The following is a 16,349-nucleotide window of genomic DNA, read 5'->3' on the forward strand; positions in this document are numbered from 1 at the left end:
TATTCCATGAGTGAGACAGTTATGGAAAACTGGATGACCTTGAGAAGATGCAACTACACTTATAGCCACTGCTTCATGGAATAAAATTTTTTATTTTGCCAGYGTTGYTTTTTTAMAAATYTATTTTGGATYTTAATACRCTTTCAAGCCTGAGCTCCATTTTATCTTATGAGCAGTTGCAGTTTGAGTGCAATATAAGAACCTGCTATTGTGTAATAAAATAATAATAATAAATGTCAGTTTGGTAAAAACTTTATTATTATTTTGGCTAGCAAAATTGCTAGCCAAAGGAGTTTCTGGTGTTTAAGTTTTTCATTACAAAGAGCTGAAGTGACAAATGAATTTATCGCTGTCAAGAGACCTGGGTTTTATTTTGGTCACTTAGCAATAATTAGATCTTGCAAGTAATTATTTTTTTGTGTGTGCTTGCTGTGTTTAATATTTTTTAAACAAAATATTGCTCTCTAAGGCATTGTTTAGGGTATGTTTAGCAACCACTTACTATGTTTACAATGCTGTGTGTTGTTTCCTCTTAACAGCGCTGTGCACAGAGGAGTGCGTGCATGGAAGATGTGTCTCTCCTGACACGTGTCACTGTGAACCAGGCTGGGGAGGGACTGATTGCTCAAGTGGTGAGTAAAGATACCAAAATATGATAAAAATATGTGTTGCTATTAAAAGCCAGGCCTTATAAAGCAGTGGCCTTGGAACTTGGATGCTTTAAAGGGATGATTTAAATGGAAAAATGAAGACTGTCCGCTGGTTAATTTGTAAGAATTCATGTTATTGTGAGGGTTGGAACAAAATGACCTTTAAGGTCACCTCCAACCCAAACCATTCTGTGGTATCATAAATATGTGAGAATACTCTTTCCTAGGTTAATGACATTGGACTTTTTTGGTTGTGTTTTGCAAGGAAATRTGAAATGTAATGGAGGATGCTCTTTATGCATCTGGTCATGTWATAAGGATACCAGTACAGATAATAGAGCTCTATCAAGAATTTTTTCTCTCTGAAATCTTTAATACAACACATTCTTCCTGAAATACTCTGTRGAGTGTAGGAGCTGTTTGGAATGCACTGTTTCCAGATAGAATTMTTGTCCTGTTCAAGCCAGTGGGAGTTTTGCCATTGACTTTTCAGGCAGCCCAKACTCTCTCCTCTGACTTACAATCCATTCCTTAAATCCATACTGCCAAAATTAGGGAAATAGGAGTTGGAAGTTCTGTACCTTTTTGCTAGGGAATTAATCCACACTTGAGGCTTTCAATTCTTTCAGCTGGCAAAGCTGTGTTTGTTAAACTTTCTTAATTGGGAATGGTGAGTTTAAGTGGTTGGTGCATGCTGGAATGGAACAGGCAGCACAAACATCCGAATGTGATCTAACACAGGCCTGAGACATTATTGACATAAGAGAAATAAGCTTGTTAAATGAAGTCAATTTGTGCATCAGGCAAGTAAATAAAGCTGCATGGGGAGAGGTGCTGTGCAAGGAAACTGAATGGATGTTTCCTTTTGTGTTGGTTTCCTCCCTTTCTCCCAAATTGATTGGGATCTTAAGAAAGAAGCAGCATTACCRGGCAAGAAGGTAACAGAGAAGGGATCTATAGAGGGAGATGTCAGAAAGGAATGTGAGGCAAATGTGGGTAAACACAACCAGAGGCTGAAGACCTGACAAGTTCCTGGGGTTTTGTCTGCAGCTCTGCTGAATGTCCCCTCAGTTCCAGTAGAAAAGGGAATAGGGATGGAGCARGGAGGAAGGACTTTAATCCAGAGGGAAAGTGGATGATCCAATCCTGGGAGTGTTCAAGGCCAGATTGGACAGGACTCAGTAACCTGGTGTGGGGGTGGCATCCCTGCCCRTTCTGGGATTATATGATTCCAATGRTGGAAASAAAGATTATGCCATAGGGTTTGAAGCAACATTTTGGGATTACCTGGAATGTAGACAAAGGAAAAACTGGGCAGCATAACTGTTTGAATATCTAGCTTTAATAGTATTTTTAGAAAGAAAAATAGTGCCATCAGTTGTGAGATCTTGCATAAATTCTCAGGAACTCGTTTTATCTTGTGATTATTCTTAGTACTAGATTTAGTTCAGCCTAACAGTGAATGTTTGTACAGTGCATGTACATTTAGAGAAGTTTAAAATAATTTGAAAAGAATACTGTGACAATATGGACATACRGATACAGATGATACATTCATACACATGTGCACAGAGAGTAACAACCACTTCATTCTGTGTAAAAATGACCAGGAAAGATGTCAAAGTACAGAATAGTCTTGTGGATTAAAACTACCCAGTGACTCTTATTAAATTGCTCTAATCTTGCAAGTGGAGATAAAAGAAAAAGAAGGTTTTTCCTATATTGAATATTTAGCTTTTTAAAGTAATTAGGAATATTAAAGCACTGACAATGATTGAGATAGAAACATTATTCATAACTTTTATTTCCGCACTGGGCAGGGATCCAGTATATTTCATTTATGAGGTTTCAGCGGTGGAAAGAGAAGYGTTAGCCAATTCCTAAATTAAATATGCCCCGTTAACTTTTATAAATGATAGCCCAGGATTAGCTTCAAAATTTAAGCTTTCATTTTATTAATATAATTAGTGTGTTTGCTGGCCTATAGTGCCCATTGTCTTTCATTCCTCTTGTTATATGCTGGGTAATACATGTTCCTGTCCCAAGGTCTGATCCCACAAGCTCTGCCCTGTGGAATGCTCCTACAAGGGAATGACCCCATGGAAGTTAGCTTTCACTGCACCTGAGAGCTGCTCACCTTTGTGCTTGACTCTAGAAATTTGGGTGACTGGCCTCTATTGTTAGGAGACTTTAAATCCCAAGGTTTAAATGAGCAGATCTCAGCTAAATACAGCACATTGTTATTCCCAGTATTTCCAAGAAAGAGAGAAGCTGGAAGCTTTGCCTCACTGAGGTTAACCAGGTTGTTCTGATGCATGATCAATGTGTTAAGTCGTGTCTCACTGTTATCCAGTCATTATGTGGAAAACAATTTTCTACTGGAATAATGTGTCACCTGTACCTACCTTCTTCCTGTTCCTTAATGAATATTGGGTAGCTAATAAAGGTCACATATTTGCAGTGACAAAGGCTGTTTGGGATGTTTCTGCAAGGCTGTGCTTAGGAGAAACTGAGGCTGGTGGCTGAATGGTGCCATCCCAAACCCATGGGGCTCCAGAACTTCCCAATATATTCCTCAGGATCAGGGATTTTATGCAGTTGCAGGCATATTGCTTTTCATGTTGGCTGTTTGAAGCGCTTTCRCTGGGAGAGGGATCGCCAGCCAAAACACTCCCTTTAAATTTAGAAAATCTCTCAGGAGCTGGAATGGTTTCCTGAATGATCTCTCCYGAAAGCACTGCTGAGAAGTGGAGCMTCCCTGACACTGGGGGTCGTRTGTTGTCATTTACTTGGGGAAGATCTAAGCACACTCACTCTTTCTGAGATGCTTTTTCAACACCCTGCAGATACGGCCATTATAACTTCTAGAAGTTAGAAATAACTTTCCCTTGATTYGATGGGTGAAATTCAACCATAAGCAGAGCTCCAGCACAAGGTTCAAGTGTCATTTCAGAACCAGAAGTCAGACCCAAATGCTTTTCTTGTTTGGTGTGCCTCTGCCTGGAGAGGGTCTGAATTCTGAYACTGAGTCCCAATTTTCCGTGGAGAGGCAAAGTTTTGGTGTAAAATGCAGTTCCCCAGCATTTCCACTCTCCCTTGGCTAAAATATTCTCAATTAAATGTTTTGAATAGTTACAGCTACAGCCTGCAGTCATGCAAGCAATTTAATCATCTYGCTCAGACTTGGTTTCATGCTTTCCTAGAACCCAGCCTGTAAGACAACAATGACAAAACTTGCTTTTCAGTGCAGCTTTCCGGTGACTGATCACGGTACATGTTAGAGTTCATCTGTTGTCAAGGTTAAAATAACTTCAGATGAATTGCTAAACAATTATAAAAAACCCCAGTGCCATATTCAGCTCTGCATGTCTCTGTACCTGTGTTTTACTGCATGCTGGTGTACATCTGTCCATGCCCACAGGCCTAGCCTTGATTTCATGCTATAAAGCTGCAATATATTAAGGCTTGATTACCATAACAATAAAAAGAGAAGTAATGAGGTATTAACTAAAGAAGCTCTTGAATAAAATGTTTGCAGCATTTTAATGATGCTAAAAACTAAAAGGAAAATCCTTTAAAAAAACCACAGCATATCTTTCCCTTCCCTTTCAACTTGTTTTATTAAATCATRCCTGTTTTGTCCATGCAATCTGGAGTGTTGGTTTTTAAAATACAAAGCAAAATTGCTCTGTGTGAGCTTACCTGCTCACCTTTCCAATTATTTCAAAGCAATTAGCTTCAAACAGTATGATATACTGGCTTGAAGTTCTGGTGGGGATATAATTGCCTGTTGGTGGTTACCTGGCCTCTTCTGGGTCTTGCTAATAGCCATCTGCATTTGCAGACCCTTAGGCCCCCATCCAACGAGGAATTTAAGCTTAACCTTAATTTAACACAAGTAGGACTTTTCATCTGCTTTAAATAAGTGTTTAGGATGTTGCTGGGATAGTTTTGAAAAAGCAGCTGAAAAGAYCTCAGTTGAATCTAAACAAGGCTCCCACTGAAATCATCCAAAGTGGTCTAGATCTTTCAAGATGTTAATCAGATCATTTTGTTGAAGACCATTTTGACTTTGATGAGCAATTTTTATTGTGAGGAAGGTTGCAGAAATCTTTCTGGTTAATAGGGAATTCTCAAAACAGGAGGAAACAGGTAGGAAAAAGAAAGTTCAGCCAAAACTGAATTAAAAGCAAGAACCTTCCAAAATTGTGTGTGCCAGGCTGAGAAACTTCCAAGTAAACAAACACAGAGCTTGTAGTGAAAAAAYAAAATGGTTTTCAAAGTGTTTGATTTGTTGCTAATTTCGAGACAAAATACAGTGCTTGTCCCAGGTGTAATTAAAGAGATGTTGGCRTAATAATGCCAAAGCATCTTTCTTGCTGTGTCACCTGGGGGAGAGAGATTCTAGTGCTGCTGTCTGGCATAGCCTGATCCCGAACGTATACATATGGATAACATAGTTTTCCTTGGAAAGGATGTTTTGTACAAGCTGTCATTAGGAACAAGAACCTATTTCATCTTTATCTCTTTGTCAAAAATAGCCAAGGTCATAACAACAGGCAGTTGTAACATCACAGCAAGATCACTTTTAAGGGTATAGCCCTGGAGCAGCTGGAGTGCCTCAGTCCTGAGACTCGTGATGAATGGGAACAGCAGATCCTGTGCTAAATCTGAACAGGGTTGTTTGACAAGCCATGGAAAGCAACAGCAGAACTCTCAGGAGAAAAATGCAGGGTTTTMAAGGGAGGCTGTGGTGGTTTTCAGGCTTGATTTTGGCATTCGTGTTCTCCAACTGCTTTGAACTATTTCTGAAGAGGGAAGGAAGTTCAAAGGAAAAGATCCCTGGTTCATGAATTCAGGCGCAAACAAAATTCATGGGGGAGGTTGATCTGCCAGAATCATTMGCTGGTTTTTCATCCTCAGGTTTTTAGGGTCAGATCGACCAGGAAACCACCAGAGTCCACCAAAGAGGGGCCAAGGTGCAGGACCACAGCTGTTCTGAGCTGTTAGTGGGCTACTGCTTAGATCCAGGGCCTGTCTCTGAGGGACCCCTGTCCATGGCGTTTGTCTGGAAATTTGTCAGTGTGGGGTTTGTACCTCAGTGAGTTTGTACCTCAGAGGCTGTTGYATCCAAGTGCTCGATGAGGTCACAGAACCAAGTACAATGTTGCTGTTTCCACCACAGCCTGAATGTTTCATTTGCCATTCCAGCTGTTGGGTTTAGAGRCAGTTTCTACAGATCTGTTTGAAGAATTAACCTTCAGTTGTGATCCAGTCTTAATTATTGCTTTAGCTGAAGCAGGATTTCATATCTATAGCRTGTGGGCTTCAAAGTTTTAACACACTTTTCATTTAAGCCAGGCTCAAATTACAGCTTAATTTTGATGTGATTTGCCGACTCAGTGACAACTGCATCATGCAAAGAGATGCAAATGTACACAATCAAACTCCAGCGAGGCTCATACAAGGATCTTTCCGTAGCAATTACAGAGTGGAATTGATTTCTGTCTCTCAGTTCTAACAATTTGCTCTTCCCTTTACTTAAAAAACACCCGTCTCCCTTCAATCACTGCTGAACTGGTGTAATCAGGTAAACAGCTTGTGTTTAATTTTTGCCTCTGCTGGATGTTGGGCCCACGCACTGGGGCTCGGGCCCTGGGTTTCATGTGTTCCCAGGCTCGGTGGCAGCAGCTCTTCCCGGGCCCAGCCCACGCAGGACAGCCTGTGACAGGGGCTGAGATGTAAACACAAGCTGCTGTGCAGTGCYGTCGGTGGCACAGCAGCATGTCCTGCGTGTATTTTTACACAGATAATTTGGCTGCATTAAACTGGGCCAATCCATCACTTTTCATTCGGTGGGAATATTTTGTCTCTTGCTGAAGCTGTTGGTATCTGCCCAATCATTGTGGYAGTTTCTCCTTACTTTGTGAGGGATGTGTATCCTCTCAGCTTCCATGAGTTAACCACTTTGGAGGTGCTGCAAGCTTATGGAAAGGTACTGGAATCATATTAGCCTGGGCTACTCCCACAGTAACAGGGCTGAGCAAGGGCAAGGGTTGATTCTAGAAAAGGAAAAGTAGATCCAGGATTTACTTTGGGAAGGAACTGCTTTCTGTACTTCTGTATGATTCATTGGTGATGAATAGATCAGCTGCCTGTTGTTCTAAGTCTTGTGCTAAAGTGAGTGAAAAATAGAAATTCAGCACCCTGTGTCCTTTTACTTTTCACCTTCATCTTCCCTGTCAGAGTCTGGGAGAGTTCTTCCTTCCCTAGATCAGCTGGTTGTGTCGAAAGCCAAGGTAGTGACAGATCATTTCCCCAGCACTCCCAGCCTCCTCTGAGACTCTCTTTTGGATTATTTGAAGAGTCAATTGAGCTGACCTGACTCTGTCTGTTCCAGTCCCTGGAGTTCTGTCTTCACACTCGTGCCTTGCTCTCAAGGCTTGATCTAGCCTTGTACTTCATACATATGAATAGTCCTTTTAAAGTCAATAAGGAACAATCKTAACTTATTTAAGTTAGATAAATGCTTAAGCCATTACCTGAATGGGAACTCATGAAATGAGGTGGAAATGAGGTTGGTGAGGATCTCTTTTAGGGACCAAGAGACACTGAGTGTCATCCAGGATGAGCAAGGGCATGAACATTGCTCAGGTCTCACAGATGACAAATGGGAAGTGAGAGGACAGGTAAGACCCAGTGACCATCTGGGCTCAGCCCTTGGTCAGCTGTCTTTGAGCAGGATGGAAATTCTGTGTTCCATGGAACCAAACTGCAATTCTTTATGCTGGGTATCTCTGGAAAATCAGTCTGACTCCAACACTAAATTCCTGCTGAAAACAAAAAAGGGAAGCTGTGAGCAAATCTTGTTGTGTAAAGCCTTGCTGATTGCCTGTCAGTAGGGCAGTATGTCAGGGACTGGTGCTTCCAAGAGGGAGTGAGAAAAGGCATTGAAGTTTTGGAGCAGAGAGCTGGGTGTGAAGCTTTGGGAGCAGCAGTGTTTTCCAGGGAAGTTCTGTCCCAGAGCAGCTGAGGTGTTTGTAACAGAGCGRCAGCACAGCCCCTCTGAACCTGGGCCACAACTGAACTGTGGGGCTGCTCTCTGATCTGGGGAATGGCTGGATGATTGACTAAAACTTTTAATTTTCTGGGTAACTTTCAGTGTATGAAACCATGGTTACAAGCACTGAATGGGCTAAACGCATTGCCATGCGGGTTTGTGTGGTTATGCAAGAGGGAATTTGGCTCCCATACATCTTTCCTTGGCTGCCAAACTGGTGAGAGCAGAGCAGACTTTGCAGAGAGGCAGCGTATGTGTGACGAGTTGTTAGTTTTATTAATTTGACTGAGGTTTTTCTCACTTTAGACAGAGTAATAGCTATAAAAGAAAGAACCTACTAAAATATCCTCTTTAATGAACTGAATTGCTAATGCTGAATTTCATTGCTGGAGCATCTTACAATAATGTGGCTTTAAATGTGCGCTACACAAATGAACAGACTTTAGATCAATTTAAAAGTACCATTGGTATAATTTTATGGCCTGGTCACTAAGAGCTGTCACTTGGAGAAAAGAGCAAAATTTCCTTTCAAAAAGCGTAGGCAAAAGTCTCAGCTGTGGACACCCACTCAAAAGTATTCCTGGGTGTTTGCTTGCTGAAAAACACACCAAAAATGTGTAGTGGTCCTTGGGAAAGCTTCTAAACTTTTCTTTTTGTCAAACATAGCAAAGTGTTTCAAGGCATTTTGGAGAGGACAGGGCTCTGCCCACTGTCCAACACTAAAGGTATTGGAAAATCCCTCAGAAGCTGTTTCAGGTACTCGAACCTGGACTGTACCTGAACTCAGGCCTGTTCTGATTTTTTCTGGGTTGCAAATAACAGTCCCCAAAGACAAGTGCTACACTAGGAAAGGCCATCCAGTGCTCTTAGGATTTTTCAAAAGCTGCTGTTCTTCCTAGCTAAAATACTATTTTCTGGGCAGTCTTTAAGAATTGAAATCAAAWAGGGATGCCAAAGGTTTCATTCAAGAGTTCAACTTGAAATTTACCTCAGGCCTCCAGCAGCTAAAATTTGCTAGAAAATGGCAGATATTCACCACCCAGTGTTAGACACCAGYCTCCTGTGTGTGGATCCCTGAGAGCCTAGGCACAGCCAGTAAATCATTCCAGGAGCACTGCASTGTGCTCAGGCATGGGAGGCAGGCACACAAACATGCAGCTTTGCCTGGTACTGAGGGTTTCTTTGTTTAGCCTACAATTTCAGGGTTTATGTACACAAATACTAAAATACTTTATTTCAAGAAACAGCAGCTGGGTGAATTTTAGCTGCTCTTTGGCTGCTGCACTGATCAGTCCCCATGGTCTATGTCCCCTCCCACTGACCTGGTGTTCAACGTGGGCAGTGTCTGCTCCAAGGGAAAAGTGTTACATGCTGAGTTTTGTCCTCAGGCTTCAACCTAATTTTGTGTGAACTTAGCTCAGCCTCCACAGAGTAGGGAGTCCTTATTTCTCCTTGATTTCCGTGGGAGTTGAGTATATTCATCGTCTGGATTGACTGGGCCCATGCTGGAGCTGAAAAGGGATGGCTGTGGTGGGCTGGGAAGAGCTCTGCCACCAGTTAATAGCTGTGCTGAAGAGGAGGGAGGCTCTAATGTACAGCTGGCCTTGGTGTCTTGGGTGGGTTGCAYTTAAATACAGCCTGGAGGCAGCTTTGCTAACTTTAGAGATGTGTGAGGATCAGATCTGCAGGAGACTACGCAGGAGTGATGCAACACGACAGTTTGAAGTGAGAGTGATAGCACCAATCTCCTCCATTGCCTGATGGGGACATGGCAGCAGAATRGATCATTCTGCTATTTGTTGGTTTTAAAGTTCTTTCCATGTCAATAAAATATTTGTGTTGGAATAAGAGACCTCTTTTGGAGCAAAGGTTAGAGAAATATCTGCCATTATACAGGTGACACTCCTTGGAGTTTCCCTTTAGCCTTRCAATCACTTGCATTTCTGGTAGCTTCTCCATGCAGGAGCAGGCCATGGTAATCTTCATCACTTTGTGTAAAATGGGAACTTTTCAGGGAGTCTTCTTTGTTTTACYCACTGTGTTGTTTTGAGTTTGATAGCAAGGTTCTGAAGTGAAATRTTTTCAGAAGTTTCTCTGAGAAATCCCGTTCTCCTAAATTACTCTCACGAAAATCCCTCGTAGGCCCCTCAAATAATTCTCTGATACTTATTTGTAGTCTTCACAAAACCCTGAAAAAGTGTTTGCCATAGGAGCAGATACCTTGTGTCTCCAATGAAATGAGTGTTTGTTGACAGCTTGTCTGCCTTGGTGTTGTAGAGAGAAATAATGAGAGAGCAGAGGACTTAACAAGTGCAAATGTGGCTGTAAATCCAGGGCTGGCAGATCAGAGCCCTCGCCGCCGCTCGCAGGTGAGCGTTTTGTTCTCGCTGCTAATCGAGCTCGGGCAGGGAGTGGAGCAGGCCCACAGCTCTCCAGAAGGAAAAGCAYGGAAAATGAGGGAATGTGTCGTGACCTGAGGAAATAAATGAGCAGATGGTATGCCAGCATCATACCTGACACTCCAGAGGAGGTGCTTGTAGCAYAACCACCGACTGCAAACAGAGCTGTGAACAGAGCCCAAAGCCAAGAAAAGCAGGGGGAAGGTGATATGCATGGAGGCATGGAATRAAAAAGCAGGGCAAAATCAAGATTGAGACATGATAGAGAAGGAATCTGGGGAAAGGTTGGGAAAATAAGCAAGGTGATACAACAGGCAAAGCAGGTGGGGATAGAAAAGGAGGTCAGTGTGCAGATAACAAACTTGAGACAATACATAGCTGAATTTGGATGTTTTACAAATGAACAATGTGATGCATGTGAGGCATCCTCAATTCCAGCCTTGTGAGCAGACAGTTATTGGCTGATTCTACCGAGGAGAAATTACAGATTTTGTCAAAGTAAGAAAGTGAAATGGAAGAAATAAGGATAGAATGGTGATAGGAGATGCCACAGGCAGGTTAATGAAGGTGAAGATCTTTCTGGATCCAGCTGGAATAGAGTTATTTTTCTTCCTAGTAGCTAGCTGGTCCAATGCTGTGCTTTGGATTTGGTAAGAGAGTGATATTGATCATACATTGATGTTTAGTTGCTGCAGTAGTACCTATTCTAAGCCAAGGACTTTCCATTTTCCTCTGCTTTGCCAGGGTTGAGGTGCACAAGAACCATGGCCAGGACAGCTGAGTTGAACTGGCCAAGGGCTATTCCATAACATGGAATRTTGTGCTCAGTGCATAAACTGGGAGGTACCAGCTGCTGCCTGGGGAGGGGCTGGGCATCGGGCAGCAATTGTGTTGTGGAACAATTGTTGTAACAATGGGGGGAACAGGACATAGACYTCTTCTCGCTGGTTCRGRGAAATCCTTTATTCTCTAAASCTGYGCCTCTTTATACTTCCCTTYCCCCGGCTAAGCACCCATASGCTGTTTGCTCCGCARGGTCACCACCTACTTCTTATCCAATCACATCTCTGGTTAGGTGGGGTTGACGGGCACTATTTAACCAATCACAGCTTGACACACAAGKYRRGGCCATGTCAATCCTTCAGGCTGCTCCCTGAYSACATGACCTGCAGCCTGAACCCTTTCCCAAACTGAGATTTAACAGGGGTAAACAGGATCTAACAGAAGCKCATTCTATCAGACTTTTCCTTAAAATTGTCTTTCTTTGGTTTTATTTCTCTCTTTCTTCTTCCTCTTCCTTTCCTTATTCTTATTTTTAGATTGTTGTTCTTATTGTTCTTGTCTCAGCCTGTGGGTTTTGCCCTTTTCTAATTCACCCCATCCCATGGTGAGCAGAATGAGTGAGCAGCTCTGTGGGATTTTGTTGCCATCTGAGATTAAACCACGACAAGAATCTAAACCAGGTGATACCCAGACAGAAGAAGGATTTAGAGATGAAGTGCTCAGGTTAAAGAGACATTTGTCTCTTTTTGGTGCCAGCAAAGAAACCTGTTGAGGTGTTTATGAAGGGAYGTGAACATGTGTTCTCCAGCACTATGGCTTCAATAAACACTATGTAATATTTAAACACAATGTATTGAAGTGGGATGCTGGAAGTTATAGTGCATTCAACTGCCAAAAATGCCTTTTCTTGGCCCGGAAGGATCATGCAAGCAAAGAAAGTGCAGTTTCAATAGTCAGGGTTTATTTTGTTACTGACAAAAGCAGAGGTGAAATACCAGGAATTTTGCACATTAGGGAAAAYTTATACAGTCAAAAGTTCGCTTGTGTTTCTGTACTCAGGAAAATTCTTTACACCTTTAGTCTTGACCCTTCCTTACGCCATTTGATTGCCTTAAATGTGTGGTATATAACAAGCACATCTTCCAGTCATTTCCTTACAGCTCGAAAAGACCTGATTCAGTGCAGAGAAACTGCAGGGTTTTATTTATTAAACATGCCTGTGTTAGCCCAACAGAAAATCTGAATGCTTGGGAGTGAAAATGATGGTTCTAAAGACCTCAATCTTGTTCAGGAAAGCCTGGTGAAGGCCATTTTTCACAGAAGCTGGGAAGAGACCCAGGTGTCACAGATATGGGTGTCACTGTCTTTGTAATGGCAAGAACTCATGAAATATGATCAGTGACCGAAAAGATGAATGAAGTCAGAGAATAACAATGTGCTATGAGTTTCTGGGTTGTGCTGGGAAATAAAAAGGGCTTTCTGCTACACAAAGACTTCTGCCTAAAGAACTTCAGGGAAGAAAGGTGGAAAAGGGAAAGAAAGTGTGAGAAATGTTCTCATCCACTACTACTCCATAGCAGTAGGTTTTATCCACTCTCATGGCTTTGGGGTGTGTTGTGCAAGAAGGATTTAGGCCTCATTAGGAATAACAGTAAATGCCAGATGGAAATGATGTGTGTATTGTTACTGGRAGTATTTTATATCAGGAAGAGCTTTATGGGCATCAATCAGAAAGAAAAGAGATAAAGCAGTCATTCTTTGATCTTGGAGGGTGGTCACTCAACAAGAAAAGTCTCTGTTGTTCATCATTTTCATTTTCARTAGCTTCTCTGCCTATCACACAGTGCCTGATCATGTGAAAGCCAAAGGCTGCCAGATATTATAACCCAGTCCAGGATGCTTAAAAATATGTGCATCAAATTCAGAGTAGAGGATGAAATTTGGGATGAAATTAGCCAGCAAAATTCAAATTYTTACAGAAACAGCTAAAACATGAAACAGGAGACACTTAGGTAGTTTAGAGGTAAAAGTTTCTCACACTTCCTACTGCCTGCTTAAATCTCACCTTTCTGAACCCCATGTACAGATCTGCAGTGTTCTAATTATGCAGCGGTGTGCGTAAGCCATGAAAATTGAAGAGAGTTTTTAGCCAGGGCCCAAATTCTGCCCTCTCTGACTTATCTACATTGCAGTGATAATTTCCTAAATAAAGATCAAAGCCTGGAAACAATCTGTAGAAGGAGGCAGGTTTGTAGAAAGACGCAAGGGTTCATATGGACAATCAGTTTTCCCACAAAGATCGCACGCTTTGCTGCTTGGGTGGGAGGTAGGGAGACATAGCTGGAAGCTTGAGGAAATCTTGGCAATCCATAATAACCTTTGCTTCATCATCTACTTTAGCCTGTCTGTTAATGCTTCCCAATTACATGGCATCCACTTCAGCTGCCATAGCAAGAAGAAAATATGTGCAGTCCTGCAAATATTATCTCCTTCTTCTAGGATAAACTCCAGACACTGGAATTGCCCAGATTCCACTCTGGGAATACCAGTAGAGCATGGTACCTCTCCCTTGCAGTTTTGGGGCTGTGAGACATATGAGCTTCARGACAGAGCCCAATGAATTTGCTTTCTACATCAGGTGAAGGATTACTTTTGTCAGCGCTTATTCAGAAATTCTTTGGGAAAGGGGTGTTGTTATTTACCTCATTCATGGGATCTGATGGTGGCAGCCCAGTTCTGGATTTCTTGGGAACCACATCTCCATGACACTGGTAAGAGTCTCCCCATCTTTCATCCTCAGCCTCTGGCTCCAGGGCTCTTCAGAGTGCTCAGGTTCACAGCTTAGAGCTCAATCAAATAMAAGAAGTGCCATTTAGGCATTAAAAAACTCTTCTGCTAAAAGGGTGATTAAAGACTGGAATAGGCTGCTCAAAGAGATTATGGAGCCTGTCCTTGGAGGTATTCAAAATTCAACTGGATACAGTCTTCGACTACTTGGACTAGATGATCTCCAGGGCTCCCTTCTACCTCAGCTGTTCTATAATTCTATGAYTCTATGAATTATTTTATTCCTGTAACTTTAGTGATCTCTGAATCAGAGCAGGAGGCTTAGYGAATTGCTGGRTRTGGTGGAAAACATAGAATATCTAAGCAGCAGGTCAGAGCATTCTGAAAGCCCCTGGGAATCTCCTGCATCTGAGAGCAGAACTATATTATGGTGAGCCTGTCCAAAGAATTATGTGGTTATTCTCACTCCAAAATCCTAAAATGCCATGGAAATTCTTATGACAGAATGCATTTTCATCAGTAAATTCAACAGTACTAGAATTCCTTKCTCATATTCAGGAATTCAGGCACTGTTTCCAGCTGTTTCTGGACTGGTGCATCATTCTGGACATGTGCTTTCCCTCTGTATTTCATTTTCTGGCTTATGGAATGGTGAATCTGCCCCCATTTGGGTGGGATAATGAAGTTTCTAGAGGAGAACTGCTACAGAAGAAATAGATGTTTCTCCTCAGATTACTGAGATCCATTGCTGTGTGTTGTGTGGTGAATGTATGTGTTCTCTCTGACAGCAAGAAATGACATTAATTAATTACTCTGACATKCAGTCATGATGTTGCAGTCGGCATTTGAGATGTCCAGATGTTGGGTTGTTCTTCCAGGATGYAACATGTTGGAATGCATTAGGAGGTGCAGTTTTGCTCTGTGGATGACTATGACAAATTGAGGCACAGCCAAGCCGTTAAGTTCCTTCCAGGCATCTTTCACGCTCCATCCGTTCCATGAGTGATAGATGGTATTAAACCTCTCCTTTTTTTTTTTTTTTTTTTTTTTTTTTTTTTTTTTTTTTTTTTTTTTTTTTTTTTTTTGTGGGAAAAGACACATTGTGTATAATGGCAAGGAAATCATCAGCGCTAATATTTATCCCAACATTGTTTTGTATTTGCAAGATCAATGTTTTTTTAATTCACTTTTCATTCTTTTTTGCTTCATTTGCTTTGTTGTTGTAAAGGATGCGTTGCATCTYGGGATCACATTTGGAGCACAGTTTTATTAATACAGAACTACACAAGTGGAATTGTTTTGGGTTCATAGAAATTACAACAGAAACTCAGCTRTTGTCAGGTGTTTAAACTCAATATTTAACAATTCTTAGTAGTTTCTTTACAGCAGGTAAAACTGCTCTCATCTGAAATTCCTTCTAGGCTGATTGGAGAAGGAGGCTTAGGTAAATTCCACATGTGGATATCCCMGGAAAGGTCTGTTAATCCTGAGCAGGTGTGAAAGGGAGAACATGGACAGGAGGAACAGCAGATATTGATGAATGAAATTACAGGGAATTCYCTGGGTTGGGCTGGTATTGCCATAACAGGAGAGCAGGGAAACACRACCCAGACCTCTCTGCAGGGAAACATTATGCTCCATTAAGTAAACTAAAATTTACATCTCAGYTCTGGTTCTCAGGATCTTTGCAAATGCCATCTCATCTGCATTTTGGACATCTCAGTAATGGGAATGTGGCCAGTGGGCAGCCAAAAGAGGAGGCTGCTTTCCCTGCAGCTTACATGGGTTCTTCTAATATTTTGTTTTCTAATGCAGATCAAAATCCAAATTCTCCCTTTTCTGTAAAACTTTCACACATTAAAARCCAGCAATAACTGTACAGCATGTTAAAGTAAAACAGAAATGATGGAGCTGTGTGTCAGAGCWGGGTCCACTCTTGATCAGTTCTGACTCTGTCAGTACCAGTTTCCATGATGTCTCCTGTGCTTCTTGCACAACACAGACTTTCCACATTTCTTTACTCAAATTGAATAGTTTCTTTAATAAAATAAGCAATGATCAGCAGTGGTACATGGGTCATGCAGCTTGTATAGGAAATGGAGGCTTTTGTAACATTCAAGAAATGGAAGTTAAAATTCTAGTAAATTAGGTAAAAAATCTTCTTTTTCTTTGTAATTGGGAATTTCTTTTTATACTTCCATTACAGCAGGATTCAGGAGGCAACCAAGTTTTGAAGTTTTCTATTTGGGATAAGGCACATTTGTGATAAAATTCCTTTGTCAGTGGAAGTCCATCCACTGAGCATTTACAGGGCTGCTCACYCCTCTGGGAGGAGAATGACGAGGTTCCTCTGCCACTTACATTTCAGTGAAGATCTCAGATCTAACTCCTATCCATCCTAAAGGAGATTGCAGGAGTTAATTGACCTGGTGTGAGCTCTCTGCACAGAAACTGGACTTTTCTTTCCCTGGACACTGCATAAGAAATGTGTTCATCACCATCCCCAACTCCATGACTGATTAGCTTATATTTGCTTCTCTCAGTGTCTTCCTCTAGAGCCATATTTTCCTGGTTTCAGTACAGAAATGGAAATTAAATGTCAAACTAGGCTCTGATATTTCAAAAGAGACAGACTTGAAAAACAGAAACATGACCAGAARAAATGTTAAA

The 16,349-nt window shown here is 41.6% G+C and overlaps 1 protein-coding gene across 1 annotated transcript in view; it reads left to right on the plus strand.

The window, feature by feature from the left end:
- The window catches only part of MEGF11 (multiple EGF like domains 11), a 191,448-nt gene that overhangs the window by 24,203 nt on the left and 150,896 nt on the right, over window positions 1-16,349 (plus strand). Inside the window, exon 4 of the mRNA XM_057372272.1 lies at window positions 540-632. Within this exon, the coding sequence (XP_057228255.1) occupies window positions 540-632 (93 nt within the window). The remainder of the gene's footprint in view (window positions 1-539; window positions 633-16,349) is intronic.

Source organism: Malurus melanocephalus, unplaced genomic scaffold (genome assembly GCF_030028575.1).
Source record: "Malurus melanocephalus ecotype Western Australia unplaced genomic scaffold, MMel_1.1 scaffold_169, whole genome shotgun sequence".
Classification (NCBI taxonomy): Eukaryota; Metazoa; Chordata; class Aves; order Passeriformes; family Maluridae; genus Malurus; species Malurus melanocephalus.